Consider the following 23954-nt stretch of genomic DNA (forward strand, 5'->3'; position numbering starts at 1 on the left):
TAAATACTGCAAATTCGGTTCCTCTCGTTTAAAAGATATGTAAAAAAATCTTAATTCTGAAACAGAAAACGGTCGTTCAATAATTGGTAAAAAAGGTTTGATCTTATCTTGTAAACTTTGACCACATACAAAGAATACAACGAACTATATACTACTTTGGTAAGGCTTAAAATCTGACATATGTAGTATGTATTTTAATTTTGAAATTTACTGTAACCTCTCCCCTCCAACCAAAACAGAGATAAAAGGTTGAAAGATTGATTTACCAGAAGCACAAAGTTCAGACTAAACTTAGACAATTTTAGTTAACTTCAACCACAGTCTATGAAGAATACACATTTAGCTCGCAAAAGCCTTCAATTTTGGTTAATTTGGTTTATTCAAATTAAAATTAAAATTAAAACAAGTTCATATTGAGCTGAATTTTACTATTTATTACTAATACATGTATCAGTTAAGACTGCATTCATATACCCACATTCACTTCTTAATACAATTTTGAACATATTTAGTACACAATATCCATTTTTTTTTAAAAATCACAATTTTACTCAGCTCAGAGAGAAAAAATCAGGGTTAATCTTACAGATGCCTTTCTATACAAAATAAAACAACATGACGACCATGTAATTATTAAATATGACCAACATATATTCTGAAAATCTCTCTCGAACAAAACATAAAAATATAATTGAAAATATCTAAAGGAATGTTCACCATAAACATATACATTATTGATAAGTAATAAAATGGCAACAAAGACACACTAGCACTTTTCATGCATTCAATGGAATTCAAAGAGGTTTAAAAAGGTTATCAGTATCCAAGACTATCCAGATCGTAGACAGAATGGTTTTAAAAGAAGTGATGTGTGATAACAAATATGAAGATCAGAGAGTTTGAGCATTTGATGATATATTTTTAACAGCTGCTCAACTTGTATAGATTATAATGATCGGGTTACAAACCACACATTTCAACTCTGTTGTAAAAAAAAATAAATGTTACCGTATTCAAAACACAAAAATTGATAACCGAGTGATTAATGTCTTTTGTTCATTGTCCAAATTATATGTCGTGTAACCACATCTGTTGAAAATGGTTATTTTTTTGTAATTTTTTTTCACATATACATCAAGAAAACTGTCCACATCCAGCAAACAACTTAATATTATCAGATATGACGAATTATGTAATAATGGAAGTTTTATTAAATATGAAGTTGGATCTTTACACCAATTTCCTGATAATCAGTAAGAGGCAACAAAAAAAGCAATATTTATAAAATTCGTATTTTAGTAAACTTCAAGCCGTTCTTTTGTTGTTTTTTTTTTTCATTTTTATGAATCCATGTGTTTTTCCCAACATGATACAGGTTCAAGACACCAAAACTTCAACACTTGAAGTTAATTTTTCAGTCATTTATGGGGGCTTACAGAGCCCTTATGATCCCTTCTTTCAAAATTTTATTCTACAAAAGCAGCATTAGTTGAACTTCTGGATACTAACTATAAAGCTTTTTTTACCAGTATTTAATCATTTGTAGAGTATAACAACTATTTTAGGTGATTGAAGTTCAGTAAATCATGTTACATGAATATATTACAAGAAATATTTTTATTAACAGATAATTCTTTGATGGAATAGTTTTTATAAAAACATTACTTTGCATTTTGTTTTTTTGTTATTTACATGTAATTTTTGTACCACAAAAATATCAGCAACCACTACATGCTGAAAAATATTGTAGAATCACGAACTAATGTGTACAATCATTATTGCAATTTTGTTATTTAGACTAAAATATTTATATGTTTATGTTTGCGATATAGGTTAAAATATATATTTATCATGTTATAAGATTTGATAATATGCAAAATCAACTTTGTTTCAATTCTTACCATAACAATATTACAATACTGTTAACAGTACCAACTTAAAAGCATAACCCTGAATAAAAACACATGCAAGTAGAAAATTGGCAAAATTCACAGAAAATATATAACAAAATAAAGGAATCTTAAAATCTAGATTTGAAATGGTATACTTCAGGTTTTAAGAATAGAAAAATAATGTCTGTTAACAAAGATTGAGATTAATTTTGATATCAGGACACAAAAGGCTGAAACCTAAACCAGACCTAAAGTACCACAACATGTGTACATGTATTTGTACATAGTGACATGTTACTAAAAGCAAGAACTTAAAAGACAGACAGGCTTTTTGATTCTGAACTGTATGAGCGGAGCATGTAGGAGTAATGATTACAACAAAAGGCAAATAATACAGATATTGGAGATCTCTGTTAGATCTAATTTTAAAGTCATGTCAAAACAAGTGAACTATTCAAGTGCTTGGTTGATAATAAAATATATCTACAATTCATTTAGTAATGATGTCTAAAAACTTAAATGTGAAGGAGTGAAAAAATATACATATTCTTGGGGTGGAGTATAAATTCAAATAAGGATGTGATTGCCAAAACTCTTTTTGTTATATTTAAAAAAAAAACACACACACACTAAAATTATAACATTATGAACATGATAAAATACAATTAAAAATTTCTACCCGAGAGAACCAATATTTAATACTTTTTTTCTTTTTAAGAGAAAAACTCAATTAATGTCACTGAATCATGATGTTCTGTTTAATCAAAAGTATTGATACAAAACCCCAACTACATTTCTACAATATTTAAGAGACTGTCCACATAAAAATCAGGCAGATCCTTTGATATAGGTGGCACTGGGAAAATTTCTGCTTCATTGTAATGTATATAACATACAAGTGTCAAATAATATAATTTTTGTTTTAAATTAACAATGGATGGCTCAGAAAACGATTTAAAAGTTCCCTCACATAGCAACCATTTTTTTCAAAAAATAAATAGTTATTTCCCTTCCTTCAATGAATTTCAATGCTTTTCATGTAACTTATTTTTCTTTAATTGATGAAGTGAATCAAAAATATTCAACTTTGAGAAAGGTTGTGTTTGTAATACAAAATGGGTGAACATTTTTTTAAAACAAAATTTGTCATGTGCCATCAACTGCCTGGTTTTTGCATGGACTATCTTTGAAAAATATACATTTATTGCACATCCTTGGTTCACTTAATGCTGATTAATTTTGAGGTCGAAGTAAATTTATACGAACAGACAAATGCCAACATGATTAAGAAAATAAGGGTTCTATTTCAATTGCAAGATGGGACAAAAAATATAAAGAAATCAACTCCTTGTTTATTGAAAAAAATATAAAATATGACTTTAACAACCACACCTATCTATCACAGAATTCAGCACACTCACATAAATCCATCCAGACAAACAGACATACATACATACATGCCATACAATTAAAGATAACTTGTGTACATACTGTAATTTATTTTATTATTTCAATATGCTCTCAGAGAACAAAAATTAGCATAACCATGATTTATGAACTAAAACCTCTTTAAACAAAACCTTGTACAATGTTTAAGGTTATGACAACTGTCCAAGTCCAAAGGTCATTACATTGTCAAAGTATACAATCAAATCCAAATTAGTGAGTATAGGACTAGCTTTACACAAGTCAATGTCTCAAAGCACTTCACAACTCTATAATAATCAATAACCATCTGATCCATGTAGTACTTTGAAAATCTTATTGTTTGTAGGGTACAAATTTTTCGAGTTCCCACATATTTTTTTCCCATATGTAAGAAAAACATTTAAATTATTTTTCAACTTGGGAAGTTGAGTACACATACCTATCTTCTTTTTTCATCTCACTTTATTCCAACAGCCATAACTGCATATCAGAAAAATAAAATTTGCCTGCAGATTGGCACAATAATCCTTACTTACCATAAGTTACAATTACTAAAAGGAAACTCACAAAACATTACTTAAGCCAATAAAAATATACCTCTGTTTTCAGGTGCCCAACCAACTCATCTCTTGACCCTCTGACCAACTTATTTTCAAGTTAACAAACAAGAGAAAGTTCCACTAAAACAACCTGATATTTTACAGATGGTTGTCACTTTTCGGTTTCCACAATGTACGGCTGGTTAATAAAATGTTTCTGAAGTTGTTTTCTATGAAATTTGAAAAAGAAGTAAATAATATAAAATAAAATCCCAACCAAAAAGATGTACCAATCCATTTTTTTCTGACATGTAACAAAAAACAGAGGTATAATTTTATTTGGCCTTATTTTCAAAAACATGATTCACTTACAGAATACATCACAATATATGAAATCTTCTGACTAAAATAAAATAAGTAAACACATTTATCACAGATGAGACATCTATATACAGTTAGAGATAACATCAGTAGACTAGCTTTCACAAGATTTTGGAAATATTCATTTACAAAAACTCTAGCTATGATCCGTCAGATTTCCTATTTGGTGTACTACTAAAGTTGAAAAAGAAAGATCACAAGAATTGTGAGTGTCAAATTTGGTGGTATTTCTCGTTAACCTTTTTTTTTCTATTGAAAAGGACATAATCAGTCCTTATTTACAGAAGTAAAAAAATCAATAAAAACATTCTAACAAACTGTTTTGTTCTAATTAAAGCACCATGATATTTTGAAGAGCAATGTCATACTTATCAAAACCTTTGGGCTAGAACTACATGACAAAACAACCATCAGTTTTGACACTGGTTAAAATAATGTTTGGTTGCAAATAGAATGCAATTCAGCTTTTACAATGATGATAATGGTATTATTTAAAATTCCTGGTTATCTGGAATAAAATGGTTTTGATGACCTTTCATTTCCTTTGTAACACTTGCTAAAATCTTGACCATCTACTCATTTAACTCCAATTACATCAATGAAAGGTGATGTTGACCATCCGGCACACATTGAAAGCCCTATAGCAATTACTCCACAAAGTCTAAACTTTAGGCTCAGTTGTAAAAGTTATTTACCGACATTTCACAATTATCGGCTAAAATTTCTATGCTACTGTCATTGTTAGGGGTACTGACAGCTGTTCCACTCCCAGAACTAGGATTACTAAATCCATTTTCACGGATACGTGCAGAAAGTTCTAACTTTGGCACAAGCTCAGGAACTGTTGGAGCACTTGCAGGAACAATTGGAGTTGGAGTAATAACAGGAGTTGCAGGTATTATTGGTGTACTTGCTGGAGTTGATCTAGCTGAGCTTGTAGCTGAATCATCTGTGATTTCAAATCCCAGGATTTCTTTTAAATGATTCGGTAACTTTTTACTCTGTTTAAGTTGAAGATAAATGGATTCAGCTTTCCTTAGTGTGTCTTCTAAATGTATAGCACCAGTCATATCATTGATGTGCTGAAAATAGAAAAGTTTATCTCTCAAATGATCATGAGTTTTTTTACAGTTCTGAAGCTGTCATTGAGGTCACAGTGAGATATGACTTACCTACTGCACATGGTCATTGTTATTCCAAATTTAACAGTGACTATGAATACATTGTACATATGCCTGAAACAGATCTTAAGCAGGCAGACCTACAATAAGGGACACAACTCTAACAAATCATCGGAATGTTTGAATTCAACATTGTTCACTGATCTTAAGTAAGCATCAAAGTAACTTGGACTGATTTCATTCTGTTTCAAATGAAAACTTCATAGGCTTTGGTAAAATTTAATATGGTGCAAACATATCACTGATTTCAAAAGTTATGTCCTTTACCCTAGGTCTACCTACTTAAATTATGATGTAGTGACGCTAATGCAAATACATACCAAGTTCTTACTGAACTAGTAAAAGTTGTTCATGTTAAACCTAGCTGGTAAGAAAATTTACCTGTAGCATTAAAACATTTAAGACATTTCAAACTCAATAGACTGTGACTGAAAGCCATGTATGCATGAAATAGTCAATTGTGATGAAGTGATATTTAAATGCAAAAATGCAACTGCAAGCCAAATATATTTCATCTAGCACAAGTGGCATAATCAGAAAACTTAACATTCAAATCTCAATGTGGCTGCTGATGCCTGCATTGGAAATGGAATACCTTAGGCAAAACAAAAATTGGCTTCTTTAACATTAATAGAATTGCACATGCTTCCAACACTCTTGACATTAATTTCAAGGTTTTTCTTAGAATTTCAAGGATTTTCTGGGAAAGAGAGAGAAAGAGGGGGAGGGAAGTACCTTCCAAAATTATAAAAAAAAATATTTATTAACCTACAAATCAGATCTCTGAATGCCAGTTTACTTCATTCAATAAAGGTCTCCCTAAGGTTTGGATTCAATTTTTATAATCAATGTTAAAAGATGTTATGACTTTTACACATTGATGCAAGCAAGTGCAACTGATACATGTATTTATATCATAATTTTGCCAGTCCAATGTAACACCTTATTATTCTACAAATGAAGCCATCCTTTCAAATTGTCCAACCTATTTCACATCACAAGCTTTAACACCATTTGGTACTAAACTTATTTTTTTAAAATGACTATGGAGTAAGGGAGATTATTCAATTTAGTAAACAGTAAGTAGTTGTCTTTGTAAGAATCATGCAAAATCTGAAAAATGTGATACACCCTAAAAAAGGCTACATATTTTTATTTTTGTACTTAAGTTGTTTTATGGGTCTATATTATGAAATGTATAATTATTCATTCAAATCTGCCTGCTCTTAGAAGATAATCAACATTGAAAATCCGGTAGATTCTATTGTATTTGTGCGTCATTTACAGAGTTATCTCCCTTAATTATAAAATCTACCGTGCATTCTATACAATTTTAATCTCCTAAGAGCACGGTTATATGAAAAACCACATGTTAATTTCTGTTTACTATGCCATTTCAAACAAAATATAAAAAATAAAAATATGTAGGCTTTTAACCCAAGAATCACATTTTGCATAATCCTTAGCTGGAATGCTACATAAGTACAAATACCTTTAAAATTTCAGTAAACCCAAATTTATTTTCAATGAGCGTTGACTTCTCTGTATCTAGTATTGCTAAACAGATGATGAGATGGAAATTCTTACAGGGTCTATCCGTCCACAGAACCTGAAATAAAATGATGTATCATATATTTGGTAAAAAATTGAGACTTTCTGAGGCAGCTTAAAAAAATGAGTGAGACCTTAAAATCAAGAAACTGTTTTAAGAAGGTTTTAACTGAATCTTTAATTAGGTAAAGTTATATTTTAAAATAATTTGGATAAAATCACGCTTCTTTTTATTTTATTTTAAACATATTCAATGTATTTGTTTAAAAGGTATGTTACAACAAATAATCAAATATAAAAAAGAATCTGTAACCAATTTGAATGAGTCAATTAACAACTGATTTTATTCGGTGATAGGAGAATCATTTCAATTGAATTTCTATACAGCAATAAGAAAAAAGACGTGCCACAAAACTAGTTAGAAACATGTCATTTAAGCTACCAAGATACCTAAAAATTTCTTCATTTCAATACAGGAGATTAAGAACAGATATGGTGGAAACTTACAAGATCAACCATGTCCAGCATGAAAAAAATCTTCCCTATTAGAACAACAAGTACAAGTGGCCACAAGCACAAAATTTTCAAGAAAAACTGTTGCCTAAATATTAGACAATTCAACTTCTCACAAAGAGTTGTGGATGTATGGAACAACCTACCAAATAACATGGTTAAATCCAAAACTGTGAAAGCTTTCAAAAGCCACTTGAATACCCACTGGGAAAATCTCGAAATAAAATTTTTTCAGGATGTTTACAAACCGGGAGAAAATCTAGCCCAGATTCAATGGTCTCGGGTCAAGGTAAACAAGGAACAAAAGTCAATACAAGAAGATTCAACAATCGTGATGATGAGAAAAACAATGTCAGACAAAGAAAAACGAACAGCATAAACACCACTGAAAATTTTGTCAGGTCACGATAACAATTGTTGAATCGACAGTCATATCAGTTTTTCATATGCTTTATATCTTAGAAAGGGCAAGTGGATTGCAAGTTGATGCATATCTGACTTACCTCCCATAATCTTTGCACATCAGGAAAAGAAAATTCCCTCTTGAATAAAATCAATATCCATCGGAAACAAAAATAAAAGTTTCCAGAATCATGGCTCTCTGTAAATAAAAACAAAAAATGTAAAAATGAGAACTTCATTTGTGTAGTTTTTGGCAAGTAAGGTATGTTTTAATTAACGAAAGGAAAATCAGGGAAGATTTAAGGAGGTCAACAAACAAAGTGGAAATTGGCAAAATTAATGGAAAATATACAGTAAAAAAAAAAAAAATAATCATAATGGCAAAATCCAAAATACAATGTAGCAGAATTCGGCTACAAAGTGAATAAAATATGTCTTGGAAATATTACTATATTTGCATAGTAATATTGTTTCACTTAAAACTAATGTACAGTGTATTTAGCAACAACAAGAGTTTAAATCAAAGACAAATGACAAGAAAACAGAAAACGGCTACTTCTTAAAAACAGTTTGCAAAAGGGGGGTAAATGTAGTAGAAACTGCTAAAGAATAAAATGAAAGATCTTTATAATTAAATTAATTTAAAATAATTAAAATAATTAAACATTAAATTTTAGTTACTACAGCTTATCACAGTACTGTCCAGTAACTTTTGTATGAAGCCTAAGATACTACAAATGTGCTATGTGAGTTAATTGTGTGGTATGTCAATAACATGAGTTGCAAGTGTTGTTATCTATGTATTCCAACACTACTATGGGAAGTTGATATCAGACAGCAAAAAAAAATCACTTACAACTTATGTCCCATATATCAAGCCACACACCAAATTTAAAATTAATCCATCCAATGGGATTCAATTTTTTTGTAATGAATATTCTCACAAAAAATGCCAAATTTCCAAGCAAATAGCAACCAAAGTGAAAAAAATATGACCTATCTATATAAAGTCTCAAACCAATTTGAAATAAATCCATCCATTGAGAGCCGAAATATCTATGGTGAAATTAAAACATATGGACAGACAAGGTCATTCCAATATATTTACACACCCTTTGAGTGGGGGTATAAAATATGCTATGACAGTCAATGATGTTTTACTTTGAATTCACGAGAAAGTAATTGCTCTTTTCATTCATTTTGTATTAAATGGATTCATGATCTTGAGGCAAAAAGAAGTTTAATACCAGCTTGACTGCATTCAACTTCTTACCTAAATAACTACATAATTCTGGATCAGTAAATTGCATTAGTTTATGTATCTGAGCTAACTGGTGCTTCATTCCTCCTTGGTCCATTTCAAAATTCTTACACTGAAATTTAAAAAAAAATGACTATTAAATCATATAAATATTTATCATATACTGGTCAAGGAGTAGTTCTCACCAGCAAGCAATTTTCGCCAACCAATTTTTTGTCCTCTCCTGAGAAACAAGTTCATGCCTAAAATTCAAGAAAATATGTCAAACAGATAGCTGATAATTTGCTCTAAAAAAATAAGCTATCATACAATGATTTTTATTGAGAAATAAAAGTTTGCTGAGTAGATCTGCAAGAATTGCTTTTGTCTAGAAAACTGTGAGAACTACCCTATGACGTAAAGTCGTATGAAAAGATTAAGTTATACAACAGTAACTACAATAATATACTATAAATGTATTAATTTTCACAGTTTTCTGATATTCCATATTTTTGTGGTGGACATGAAAGCATGAAAAAAAAGTACCCACATAATCAGTTATTACCACTTTATAATTATAATCATTTTGTAAAACCGCGAAAATTGATACCCGCAAGTATATTCACTTGACAGAATCTGTGAAAATTTGCAACAACAAAAATTAATATGCTTACTGTAATACAAAAATAAAAGAATTCAGAAGTTTAAAAGCTAATACATTATATTTATAACCCTCCCCCACATAACAACACTTACACAGAAGGCAATTTCCTCAAAAGTGATTTTATAGAAATCAAGGTTCCTAAAACAACATTTTATCACTTGTAAACATATGATCAGTGCCTTTTAACTGCTCTGACAAATAGAAAATTTGCTGTACAAATATTCATAAACCCATTCTAAATATACTTCACTAGTTGTATAACATTTGAATTTACTAACCACTCTCTCCATAAGGCCTGCAAAACACCAGAAAGCATCAACTTCATTCTCCATAACAACCAGTATAGGAGACAGCAGATCACTCATACCTTGTACATATCCTGTAAAGAAGCAATGTGAAACAAATTGATTAATTTATTGAAGATAAGTGTAACATTCACCCGATATCTAACGTTTGTCTGTATGTCTGTGTGATCCAACAAACCCTATTTCATACTAGTACAACATGCTGAACTGGATTTTTAATGTGCTAACTCACAGAAGTATCAGCCTGTAGAAAGCCATATCATCCCATTCAGACACAATATTCTCACTCTAGGCCAACCAGTCTTCACTCTATCTCCAATATAAAACATGCTTGGGGTAGAAGAAATGACAACTAATATTTAAGTCTTGAGTGAGCCAAGAATTGAATCTACAGCCTACTATACTTAAGGCAAGCACAAGACCACCGAGGGAAGGGGGGAAATGAAGGCATGACATAAAGAATCATTATAATTGCAAAGATAATGCCAGTTGATAGTTTCATTAACTCTAAAAAAAAACACATTTCTTTTGCTTTACCATCAGTATTGTTCTTATCCTTGGCCGAAGCTTTTAATATCACTAACATTGTCTCAAAAAGAAAATTCATATCAAGCAGTTAGAAAAGAAGAAAAGGGTAAAATAGAAGAAGCTGATTAACCGAACTCAAGACAAAAATTCTTACCTAAATCAAAGTTGTACATACAATATGTCATCAGTATATCATTTAACACTTGTAAGTTAGGGTTACACTCCCCCTCAAAAAATTTATGAGTTCTGTCTGTCCTCGTCACATCCTTTTCTGAAATAGTTACACAAATATCAGTTTCAGGCCTACGCATATAATAAATAACTTGAATGAAGGTACAGAGAATAGAGATTCCTATATCTTTGTAATGTTGTGAGGTTTTCTAATTAAGATGATCTAAAAAGTTTTAAGCATGACCCTAAAAAATCTAGATATTTTAGTGATGGTAATATTAAATGAATTGGAGAGTGAATATCTAAAAATCGTGAGTGCATAAGAACGCCAAGACTTAACAAGTGTGTTTTCAACATAAATTAAGATTTCATGATAAATGGATTAATATTTGTGTTGTGACATTGTAGCAGCTTACGTCCATGAGTAAAACCACAGAATTAAATTCTCAAGTGACTTATCAAAATTTGTTACACAGGGAACATTTGATAGATCAAAACTCTATATAATTAAGTTCAATAATTTACAAGTTCCCATGCGAAACCCTGTTCCCATTTTTTCACCAATTGGAGTTTTAGAGGAAAAAAACTGTCGTTTGACTGTGTTTTGCTTGGTATTAGTCTCACTAGGGTATAAGATTGTTTTCAACATAAAAGTTTCTTATTCCTTTTGATGTATGCATACAAATAGAGTTTAAAATCTGCTACTAACCAATGAGGCATTTCCTTTCTCTTAATGTAGAAAATCTTTTCTCTTGTTCCCCACTAATTGTCCTCCACTGTAACTTCATTCTAAAGTAGTCATCCCTGAAAATCAGTGCAAATTTAATCACATACATCTATCTCCAATTATTCAACTTAACTTACAGCTACATGTATATAGACACAGAATGCAGGTATCAAGGCAAATGTGCATATAACTTGCCTTATACCTTACACAGATCTTTGCACCCTAACAGTACACCTGGTCAGTACTTTTTGTTTTTAGTGACATCCAAATTGCTCAATTATTCTTTTCATTTATTTCTGTCATCTTCACGTATTTAAGACACACAAAAAAAAATATATTTTTGCGAAACTGAATTTTTGTGTTTTTATTTCAGAAATACAATAAAACCTTTCTAAACCAACCTTGAAAAACTTCAAACTCCCTTCATATCAATTATATATGTGTATGTGTGTGCGTGTATATGAAATCTTGGTATACTGAACACCAGTCGTAACTGCATCAATTATTTAAGCACTTTTCCTTCTAAGAATCGGGCAAAATGTATATAAGGTGTGGCACATGAAGGAAAAAAAAGCAGAAATTTTATTGAATTAACCAATGAATTAAATAGCTTTGTGGTTGTTTTCTAGATGTACTGAATAATTTTTAGGCAAATATAACTAAATTGGGGAAAATGATGTGCCACCAATTGCCTGATTCTTACACAGAATGGTACTTAAGTCTGAAAGGGTTCTGTTGATACAGGTATCTCTGGAAACGTTCACAAGTTTGACTGTATATAGTTTGTCGTTACATCTTAGTCTTGCCTCTTTATATAGGTTTTCTAAACTTACACTCTTCTTTTCCTCTCATCAGTTCTGGTTTTATATGTTGATTCACACTCATAATAGCCTAATAAAAACTTCCATACATCTATCCTTAATGAAGGTTCAACTCCCTACAAAATGTATAGAGAAAAGTGAAGGTTCAACTACCTACAAAATGTATACAGAAATAAGTCATATACTGTAAAAATTTTACCCAAATTTGTTTGTTCCCATGGTTTATACTTGTTGATTTCTATGAGCATTCTGAATTTATATTTACAATGGCAAATTAATTCTAATAGAATTTATAATCTTCCCATATTTTACCCTTGTATATTATTACTATTATCAAATGAATAATAAAATCAATAATATTTTTACAAGCATTTTTCTTAAAACAAAAGTCAATGGGTAGACAACTCTAGGAAATATTTCTGTTTGGGTCGAAGACAGAAATGGCAAGGATGCTGTAAATAGGAGGTAAAAGTGCAACAGACCTGAAACAGCATCCAACAATATGAGATCCCATACTGAAGTTGCCTACCAATTATCTAAGTGACTGCGATTTATAGTTGCTGAGAAATATGCTACAAAAATACATTCATCATTCTATAAGCTGATTTGCATGAGTGCAACCCAGCCAAAAATTATAATTGTGGCTACATGAGCATGTTCAGCACAAAATGTACCCTCCCTTAATTTATTCAGTGCTGACAAAGTATGGACAAGTGGATAGTGGTACACCATTATACATCTGTCATCGATAGTGTAATGGAAGTGTAAAACAGCATTTTTTAATGTACTTGCACATACCCCTCTAAATATAACATCTTTTAATTTATCAATATCTTTGATTTTGCCATCACTATTCATGTGTTTAGACCACTGCTCTTGTGTTAAAGGTGTACCTCTGGATACAGCTGGTCTATTTGGTAACTTGGTCTGCAGAAGAATAAATGTATGTTAAAAACCTGTCATGACTATCCTGTTACAAATTACCTGCCTGAAATACCTTTCAAATGTCAACTTCTTGTAGTAAAGGAAAACCATATACTAGTACTGTAAACACATTAAGTACAAGTCCACATAAAATTCAGACACTACCAATGGTAAAGTGATTCATGGTGAAGAAAAACCCACCAAACAAAAGATGCTTTTTTAGTCTACATATCCTATACTTTCATATAACAACAACCTTTTCTGCATTTAGATTTGCACTTTTTAAAAAATCATACATTTATCTCCCACTAAAAGCAACCAAATCAAGCCAAATCAAGAATGATTACTCTGGCAAAGTGCAAATTTCATGCACCATCTATATAATTTTTATCTCAAAAGTGCAACAACCAAATGAAAAACTGAGACTGGTTGCGTAATCAGTTACTGTTCATGAACAAGAAATAAAACTGAATTCGGTGGGTTTTTGACATGCATGAATCACCTTCTGTCTGATTTTTAGAAAGACTGCTAATTAATTTTTGGGTTGCTAATTTTAACGGATTTTGTCAAGTGAATGAGTTCACAGATATAAATTTTTTCATGATTTCTAAACATGATTAGCATTTCAAAGTGTTTCAAATCAATTTTGCAGGAACCTCTTTCCACAATTTTCTTGCCACCACAAAAATAAGTACGTTTACAGTAACTACATATGTATCTTTTTCTAATCTGGTAGAGTGTGAATATTTTAAGTTCTTAATATGAAGACAAGTTTGCAAAAGTACTTTAATTTGTGGATACAAATTTTCGTGGATTACGGAAGAAATACAAGTTCATGGATTCTTAAATTCTTGATTATGAGGTTTTTAGTATACACATCAATGGTATTCTCCTTTTTGTTGGGAACCAAATTTCGTAGTTTAGCGTACCAACAATAACCACAAAAATTGGTACCCCCCAAATAATAGTACTTTCACAGTATCTTACATTTTAAAAGATACATTGTATTATGAAAACTTTTGTCATCTTTCTTCATAAATTTTTACATTGACATATTCATGACATTATCATTTCAAATGGCTAAACATCCCTGTGGGAAATTGAAGTTTTAAGATTGCCTTTATCATGTATGCATTTTTAAATCACTGAGACAGACATCCTTGAAATTTAAGACCTTGCACTCTGACCTCTCACCTTTGTTATCAGTTCATATCCTGGTTCATCCTGGTTACTTATTTCCATCCCAGGAATATCCTCACTGAGTATATCTGCTACTTCCTCTCTCTGTCGAGGTATCTGAGCATCAGGCTGTAACAACACATCCTTTAAAAAGTTGGTAACTTTGGAAAACCCTGCTAAAGATGTGGTGTACGGATCTTTGATAAATTTCTAAAATAAAAAAAAATTAAAAAAAAGGATGAAAAAAAATTAAATGGCGTGCTAAAGTACTACAAAGAAATATTTATCTTTGTATCACTCTTACAATGCATTATATTTTACGCTATTACCATGGGATTTCATACATTACCAGGTGTGTATATATATATAGCTATAAACCTCAACAGTTTATTCAACAAATATAACAATGAAATTATTATTTAAAAGAAAGGGAACATTAAATAAGTATTGAACAAAGCACTTAGCCAAAAGTATTATACAGTAACAACCAATTATTGTGACACTGCACACCAAATTTCAATTCATTCCAATGAAGGGTTCTTGAGATTTTGTTATTAGAATAAGGAGCAGATGTGCACAAGTACAGATAATAAAAATATAAATGACATATGCTGTAGACCTTGAAACACATGTACATGTACAGACAAGCAATGTTTTTTTTTTAAAAAAGACAATTTGTTACAGCAATTCTAGAGCTAAAAAATCATTTAAACCATGGTTTGAATGAGTATTCAAGGGAAACAAGGTTATAATGGTAATCAAAAGAATGTTATCCAGGGACAATGACATGGAGAACAGACATACACAACAAAGAACATAAAGTTACTAAAATCATACATACAAAGTAGCAAAAGCAAATGAGCAACTTGGACTGCACTAAAAACTGGGAGCAGTGACCAGGAGCACCAGTACTATAAGCATTCTCTGCTTTTCTAGAAACACCCGCCGAGTTGCTCATAAAAAGTCAAGTTCCGGGTAGAAGAAAGGAAAGAATAATTTCATCTTAATGAGACAAAGAAGATGAGAACCTATCAAAAGAGTACACACATAACTCTAATAACCTCTGAGATTATATTTGTTGTATCCAAAAATAGTACATGTACATGCATAATATTACATGTACAATGTACAGCTACATAAATGTATACTTAATCCAGATGTTTAAAACTTCCCCATCCTTTTTTGCAACACTGTCATTGTGAAATAATTCAATTATATTTACCTGTTATTAGGGATCATGCTTTATATCCATGGGAAATGAAGGACAATTTAACACAATATTTGTTGAATCTAGCAGTTTTATCAGCATTAATGAACAATAATTAAGATATCAGTTGTTAAGTACAAGTATTACTACAGATAAAAGTCTGGCAGTTGATACATCTTTTATAGTTTATTAATTTCCACTGATAAACATCATTTTTAACACTTAAAAATTACATCAAGTATATAATTTATATGTGAAGCATATACATTTAAATACATTAATTTCTTCGCAAAGCTTATCTGATAAACCAAAGAATTTATTTTTTCTCTCCATGAAAACTATTTCAGATTAAACGTTATCAAAAAGCTTCTTATATTGATTAAAAGATGAACTAAACATGAATTATGATATTAAACAGTACACTGAAAAAAATGGCATAAAATTAGTTGTCCTTAATATTTTATTCCTTAAATTGAATGAACATACAAATGAAAGAATGATATACCAAAAACATGTTACCTACATCTTATTGATAGTTGTACATGAAATCTTAAAAACTTAAAGGTCAGTACATAGAAATTATCTTTAAAGTTCCCCTCACACCTCATTAATTCTACACTTAATTCTACAGACACAAAGCAGTTTATTTAAACATAGATAACAAATTGATTTTCAACAATAATCAGTGTAAAAGATATTAAAACAAAAGATGTCTGATGGAAAATGGTGGTGTTTTAACCAGTCTGTCTTACCTTTATCTTCAGATCTTCTAAATATACAATGAAACCTCCCAAAGCTGATCATTTGTTCAACTAACTGAAGTCCTTCATAATCAATTTACATGTATATATATGTACCCGATATCTTTATCAATGCTTAAAATAAGCATCTACATGTATCTCAATATGACAGGCTCAAAATCAAACAAGAGCAGTACTCAAGGCCCTATTCTTTAAGTATCAGAGACCTTAACCTTTGACATAAATTGAAAGGAGAGTAAATAAGCATCGTCCTTATACATTGCATGCTTGTCACTCTTAATTTTCATGCTTCAGCTCATACCATGAAAAAAAAAACAAAATACAACTGCAGGAAAAATTTTATGTATAATGAATAATACAAGTAAAGTAAATCCTTCAAACGAAACAAAATTAGGTGCCAAAGTTAAGAGCAAAAAGCAAAATATTACTGTAGCCCCTGCTTTAAGGAAAGGCAAGGGACAAATAAATGAGTCAACTTACTGTGACTAGATCACCTTGTGAGTCAGCAAACAGGTTCAATTCATCAAATGATTTAGACAACATGTCCGGATCATGCTCCTGAACAATGAATAACCTATTGTCATTTGGAGATCTGAAAAAAAAAATTATACAAAATGTAAATACATTAACATGTATATGTATTACATAAATGTAATGAAATCTGTTCTCAGTCAAACAGAAATAAGGCCTTAATAGAAAAATTCCTAGATTCTCATCCAGATACGTTCAAATTTTAGGGAAAGCAGACAAATTTCATTTTTTTTATTTTTTAATAATTTTTGAATCTGACCTAAAATGAACAAAAAATTTTAAAAATATATTTTAGGGAGGGGATGAGAATCTAGGATGTTTTTAGCAGAGTAAAAAGAAAATTGAGTTCGGCTATTAGTTTGGTGACAGTGGGTGGGCTGGCATCAGTATTGGTTTCTGGATGATAAGTGGATTTGTGGAAAATTTCATTTAAGGTCAATGTCACAACCACCAAACAACTTAAACCATTTCTTTAAAGCTGAGGTTTCCAGACAAAATATCAAAAGTTTACATTTTAGCTGAGGTTTCCAGACAAAATATCAAGAAGCTTACATCTGTCTCAAACCAAACTTAAGGATAATGTAATATACAAAGGTAAGGGAGATCACTATTGCTTTTGGGGAAATTTTGTTCAAGGTCAAGGTCAAAGTCATTCAAAAAAAACTTTTTTTTTCTGAAAAAAAAATGAGCTGTGCTAATGCAAATTATAAATGAAGTGCTACATTTTGTACATAGTAACTGAAGATTACATGAAGAAAACACCAAACTGTACCAATACATCTAAACCACAAAAGCAATATTGAATAACTCACTATAAAAACATTTTACAAGTGTATAACCTATTTTTAAGATACATGTATATTGTAATAATCAATTAAATATGACCCATGTATCATTCTGTGTATAAACATATGTTTCTCCTTAAAAAGGTTTACAAATCATTGTTCAATGAAGCTATTTTTAAATTGACCCAATACACGCAATAAGTATGGATTTAAGTCACCTTACATAGGATTTTCCTTAAATTTTCAGCTTCATTTAGTTTACACATAAGAATATTGACTGCATTATTATTATTGAGGTAAAGCCTAAATCCTTTTTTTTCATCAGCTACGGGTTCACGTCAATTCAATTTAGCTGTCTAATCAATTACAACACTAAACTTGTATGTAAACTGTTTTTATTATTCAGATGTATGATACTCATGTTTAAATCACAGGAACATGAGGACATAAGGACATGATCCTGTATGGCACCCCTCTACACCCCCATTACCATTTTTTGAATTTTTTTACTATTTATCATTTATCTGCATCAAATATGTACCAATATAGCATAATGTCAACAAATATATCCAGGTTTTTCCTCTTACCAGTCGAACTGGACATTGATAGAAAACCCACATATAATTGTTGACATTATGTTTTATTGGTGCATATATGATGCAAATGAACGACAAAGAAAAAAAGATTTAAAAATATGATAGGGGGGGGGGGGGCTATGTGGGTGCCATACAGAGTCCTTTCCTCACATACCTGTGGTTTAAAAAGGACCAAAATCTTAAGCAGTACCTGTAGTAAACATTTTTTTACAAGTGGGTGGCATTGTGTAAGGTTAATGGGTCAGAATATGTGCAATGTTGTACATGTACATTGTACAGAATGTATGTGCATCAAAAATGCTGATCATACATCAAGTACATGTAATACAATGTATACTACTGTCAATATTAATTTTAATTTCTCCACTCTCCACAGCTGAGATTTAGTGAGTGGAGTTTTCAATTCAAAATGTGTCTGTGGTTTACTTCTACTGTCCAGACAGACATGTACATGTACATTTTGTACACATCCATTGTACATGTTGTACCAAGATATGCATGTACATGTATCTAATGATGCTAAGCATACTTTAAGTTTAATGATATTTCATTTACATTATACATGTATGTACAGAAAACAAATTGAAAGTATGGAAATGAAGTAATTTTATCTCAGTTTTTACTTTGGTAAGGAAACAGAGTCACAGTGGAGGAAAATATTATTGGACACATGTTCATATAATCAACTGCATATGTTCATGAATGTTCAAAATGTACCCATACATATATCGTAACACCTACGTAAATGTATGTACAAAATGTACCTATACATACATCATAACACGTACGTAAATGTATGTACAAAATATACCTATCCATACATCGTAACACATACCTAAATGTGTGTACAAAATGTACCTATACATATATGTACATCGTAACACGTAAGTAAATGTATGTACAAAATGTACCTATCCATACATGTACATGTATATACAACAAAATATATGTACATGTACATCATATGTCCTTGAATGTTATTGGTTACACAGGAAACTGATACACTTCATAATACAGTATAAATCAAATGTTCCAATAACCCTGTGTAAGTTTATAGATATATTTGTATTTGACCAGTTTTTTACTTAAAAATGCAGTTCATACATGTACACCTGTTACCCAAACAAGAGATATAAATCCATATTGGTAATAGAAGGAATGAACAGCTGTATCAAAGGACATGGTATACCTTAATTTCCCCTTTTCAGGATGATTAAAGTCTCAGAAAATGAAGTGTAAATAACAAGAAAAAGGGAGTTACATGTATATGTACCTTCTATCAAGACAAACACCTTGTTCACATTGATTACTTTACTACATGTACATGTATCTCAGGTCTTTGGCCTTTTTTTGGCTCACATAAACAGATGGACAAACAGACTATCAGTGATAGTGTTGGCCTTTTTCAAAACTACATATAGATCATCCTTTTTTATTAAGAATATATATATTATTTTAATTGGGAAATTTGGAATAACTGTACAAAACCTCGCTTTTTTAGTTCAAAGGATTAAATTTATAGAGGACAACATAAAAAAGATGACAACTCATGAACAATAAATCAGTGTAATTTTGAACAGAAAACCATATCCTACCCTTCGACTACCAATTGGGAAATAGTCGATCTAACTTGGGATTTTTTTCTGCCATTCTTTTTTACTGGGGAAACAGCTTTCTTTTGGGGGTAATTTAAGACAAACTATATCATTGCAGACTGTGGTACATGTACATGTTTACAATTATTCTACAATTTATAAATTTTGTACCAATTTAAGAAATGTGATCGAAAAAAAAAGATGAGAAGATGAATGGACAAAATTTGCAAGATACATGTATGAAAATTTGACATCTTATGATGGGTGTATGAAAAAAAGTAAAATTAATGGCCATACTGATAAAATTCCTAGATGCTCATCCCTGCCTGACCTGATTTTTCATGCCCACCCAGATTTTTATATTTTAAAAAAATATCTCCGACTCATAATTTCCTGAAATATTCTGTGTCTTGTCGATACCAAATTTATAATAATTGTTATTTGATAACTTCTCATTTGTAAATCATAGTTTTTTCCCCTGCTTTTTCTTTAGTATTTTGTTCCAAATTGATGAAGTACAGGTGAAGCATTAGTGACATGTACATTGTATAGCTCGATAGAGCTGTTTCAATATGTTGGTGCTGGAAAAATTTATCACCAAGCACATAGATGATGATATAAACAACAATATTTTTTTCATCAAGAGTGAAAGGTACTGTAGAAAAAAAGAAAAAAGTAAATTTGTCCCCCTGCCCAAATTTTCAAAAAATTTGGATGATAATCTAGGAATTTATTTATCATGGCCTAAACATACCTTTGAATATGTAAAGATTTTCCTAACAGCTGTAACATGGCCTTACTCCCACCACTGTGGAAATGTAATGCTGGATATGTGGTCCCATCCTTCAGAATAAATATCACATAAGCCCAACCATGGTTTGGGGCATTTCTCTTAAAGCTTTTCAAGTCTAGAATGTCAAAACTAATATTGTACTTCCTCCTTGCTTCTTCTTTTGCTGAAAATAAAAAAAAAACAAATGTTTTATGGTGAAAATTGACTTGAAAAATGTAGACACACACGTATGTGTAGAACTACAGTGTACATTGTATGTCACTGAAAAATGTAAATGTATGTAGAACTACTGAGTATGTTGTATGTCACTGAACAATATAAATGTACATGTATGTAGAACTACTGAGTACATTGTATGTCACTGAATAATGTAAATGTATGTAGAACTACTGTGTACATTGTATGTCAATAAAAAATGTATAAATACATGTATGTGGAACTACACTGAACCAAGATATTTTGTATAAATCTGTTAAAAAATTAGAAACATTCCTTATAATTAAATTTCTAAAAGATTCAATCAAAAATTAAGAACAGGTTCATTATCAAACATTTTTTTAGGTTGGATATATAAATCAGAGCACAGACTGATCGATATTAATGACGCCACAGTACCAAAGCAGGTTATACAAAATATCATGCTCAAAGAGGACCAACCAATCAAAAAGCTTGTTACAAATCATTTTTTTCCCTCATACTTACTAGGAGCATCGGAGTCTGACCCTTTATCAGGTTTATACCCTACAGAAAGAGATGACCCTATCACTGCCCAGTCCTGCTCATTCTGTCCATCTACCTGTAAAATTTCTTCAGCTTTCCATTCTATGAACACCCCTTCAGGCTGAAAAGTAGATAATATGATTGGGCATATTGTTGCTAAGAGTGAATATTTATTCATTTACCTTTGTACCTCTGTACTTATACTTCTTATCAGTATTTTTTTTTATTATTTTCTTGGAAAGTATCATTATTTCATAACCATAAAAAAATTAAAATAAAATGTGAATCAAGCAATGATATGAAATCAAATACAAATGTACTCCATGCAGCTCTCAAGCATTATCTCACATAAACAGTCCTATATTGGTTCGACCAGGACAAAAAATACATTGTACATCATTCAAAGTATTTTCTACATGTATCAGATCAACCCTACACAATGATACATGTACATGTTAATGACTACGACAACTTTCATGATTATACACATACGAATTTATACAAAATAGCACTATTTTTGTTCATCCATAAATACTATAAAAATTGACAAAGACCTGGCCTTAGACTAATATGCAATGCAATCATCTTGTATAAACATTATAGCACCTTTAAAAGTACATATATAAATGTTGTAAGTGTTTAATTCATAATTCACCTTTTGCAGTATGTAAACTTTTCCAGGAATGTGAGCATCTCTGTCAGTGTGGTGGGAGTTTACATTGATGTGAATAAACACACTATCTTTTTCAAACAGCACCTGTAATCAATGAAAAGAAACATAAGACCATTTCTGAATGTGCTGATACACAGTGAAGGGGTAACAGTGTTGAATGAACTTCCATATAAATACAAAAATGTATTATTAAATCTTATTGAAAACATGCAATGAAGTACTCACCTCATGTCACAATTTTTTTAAATCTTATATCAGAGGTACATTTAGCATGTTAAATAATCATTTTTCATGAAATAAGATAAAGACTAAGATTAAAACTTCATAAATCACCAGTAAATTCAATAAATGAGAAAAGTACATGCTGTATTAATGTGTTGTTCATTATTGCTCAGTATGTTATATTGTTCTGTTACAGTCAAAGTTAAATTTACAGTATATTTAAAGCTTAAAAAGAAACTATCAACAGTTTATTTTACAAGTACTATTGTACATGACAATTGCAAATAAAGGCTTGGGTACCTGATACCCAGGAGAAAATTGTGAAGGATGTCTGGGTTAAGGAATGCCAATTAATGCGAACTACACCTTCATATACATATGTATATACTCTGTGTACACTGCAATGTATCTACATGTATTTAAGCCAGGTGACATCATCTACATGTATATACATGTGCAAAATGTATGTACTACATGAACATTTGTATATATTGAACATGTTTTAAATATACATGTAACTTGCAATTACATTTTCCAAATACTACAGAACTTTTTATGGGTAAGGAACATGTAGTATGTCAAGCACTTTTTGAAATATAACATACAAACTCTACGTCAAACTTAAGAAGTTAAGATGTACATTTTTATACAAACATGTACATGTAGAGATCAATTTATAGATGCAATAAATGTAAATGCAATTAAAAAAACAATAATACATGTACATATTTCTATATTCACATGTATGAGACTCTTGAATGGTTCCTACAATAGTCATAAGGTTCATTTCGACATATGGTGGTATCAACAGTTATTTCACTTATCAATTGCACAAGAAGATGTCACATGTACATTGCACACAAAAAAGAAATTAAAAAAACTGAAGTGTGTGAAAAGGGTTTGGGAAAAGGTACACATACATTACTAGCATAAATTTTGAGTTCAGATGATGTTAAAACAAGTAGAAAGGGAAGTAATCCACAACCAGTTACAACTTACACCAGGCCTTCTTGTACGATTTCCATTGTTAAATTTCCTATAAATGTGTCGCGTCCTGCGACTTACATGCACACCAAAGCCCTTCATTATATTTTCCTCTACTGAAATCTACAGAAAATGAATTTATGAAGAGGTATTTGTTACTAATATATATATGTAAACATGATTGAATTTAGAATAAACACCTAACACACGTGACAGAGTGGAACCATTGGTAATTCTCAGATGTCTATGCTGAGACTGACTCACTGAGTCAGAGTCCGAGACTTGGGACTCAAGGAAATGACAGCACGGTCTATTTAGTCCCGTTTGCGATTAAATGAATAGAAGACACATATCTGAATGAAATATTTCATAACCTGTTGCTTCATACACACAAAATTTACCTGTGATTGTGATGCCATTTTTGAAAATTATCAGAAAATAGATATTTGACAATCTGTTATGATTTTGTACATGACGTCAAATCACCTGTTTACCGCTCACACCATTGAAACAAATTCATAGAAAAAAATGTTATTTTTAAAATTATATTTAAATTTTAAAGAGTACAATTCTTTACTTCTAGGATTAACTATCTACCATTCGACTTTCTGATTAGCAATTCGAATAGAGTGCTAGTGTAT

At 30.8% G+C, this 23954-nt stretch overlaps 1 protein-coding gene across 2 annotated transcripts; it reads right to left on the minus strand.

Annotated features, from left to right (window-relative positions):
- Window positions 1-1602: 1602 nt before the first annotated feature.
- LOC148613624 (TBC1 domain family member 15-like) lies at window positions 1603-23825 on the minus strand. 2 transcript variants are annotated; one of them, XM_088587072.1, is made up of 15 exons: window positions 23715-23825; window positions 22090-22191; window positions 21417-21555; window positions 20676-20877; window positions 16895-17006; window positions 14462-14656; window positions 13142-13270; window positions 12356-12459; window positions 11505-11599; window positions 10779-10895; window positions 10070-10170; window positions 9161-9260; window positions 7989-8086; window positions 6914-7030; window positions 1603-5322 (listed from the first exon to the last, which is right to left on the minus strand). In XM_088587072.1, the coding sequence occupies exons 1-15, from the start codon at window positions 23730-23732 to the stop codon at window positions 4915-4917; spliced, it is 2037 nt and encodes a 678-aa protein (XP_088443198.1). In that variant the 5' UTR covers window positions 23733-23825; the 3' UTR covers window positions 1603-4914. The 2 variants fall into 2 exon arrangements, with proteins under 2 accessions (XP_088443198.1, XP_088443197.1); XM_088587071.1 differs by lacking the exon at window positions 23715-23825 and adding an exon at window positions 23329-23462.
- Between the last annotated feature and the right edge of the window lie 129 nt (window positions 23826-23954).

Source organism: Perna viridis, chromosome 6 (genome assembly GCF_037379345.1).
Source record: "Perna viridis isolate PV_CMFRI_1.1 ecotype Kerala chromosome 6, ASM3737934v1, whole genome shotgun sequence".
Lineage (NCBI taxonomy): Eukaryota > Metazoa > Mollusca > Bivalvia > Mytilida > Mytilidae > Perna > Perna viridis.

Coding starts and splice junctions, on each gene's coding strand:
- LOC148613624 (XM_088587071.1), bottom strand. CDS start 23,415: ATGAAGGGCTTTGGTGTGCATGTAAGTCGCAGGACGCGACACATTTAT. Junction 10,171..10,778: donor TATGTACAACTTTGATTTAG/GTAAGAATTTTT, acceptor GCTTCTTTACAG/GATATGTACAAGGTATGAGT. Junction 7,031..7,988: donor ATGTGCAAAGATTATGGGAG/GTAAGTCAGATA, acceptor ATTTTATTTCAG/GTTCTGTGGACGGATAGACC.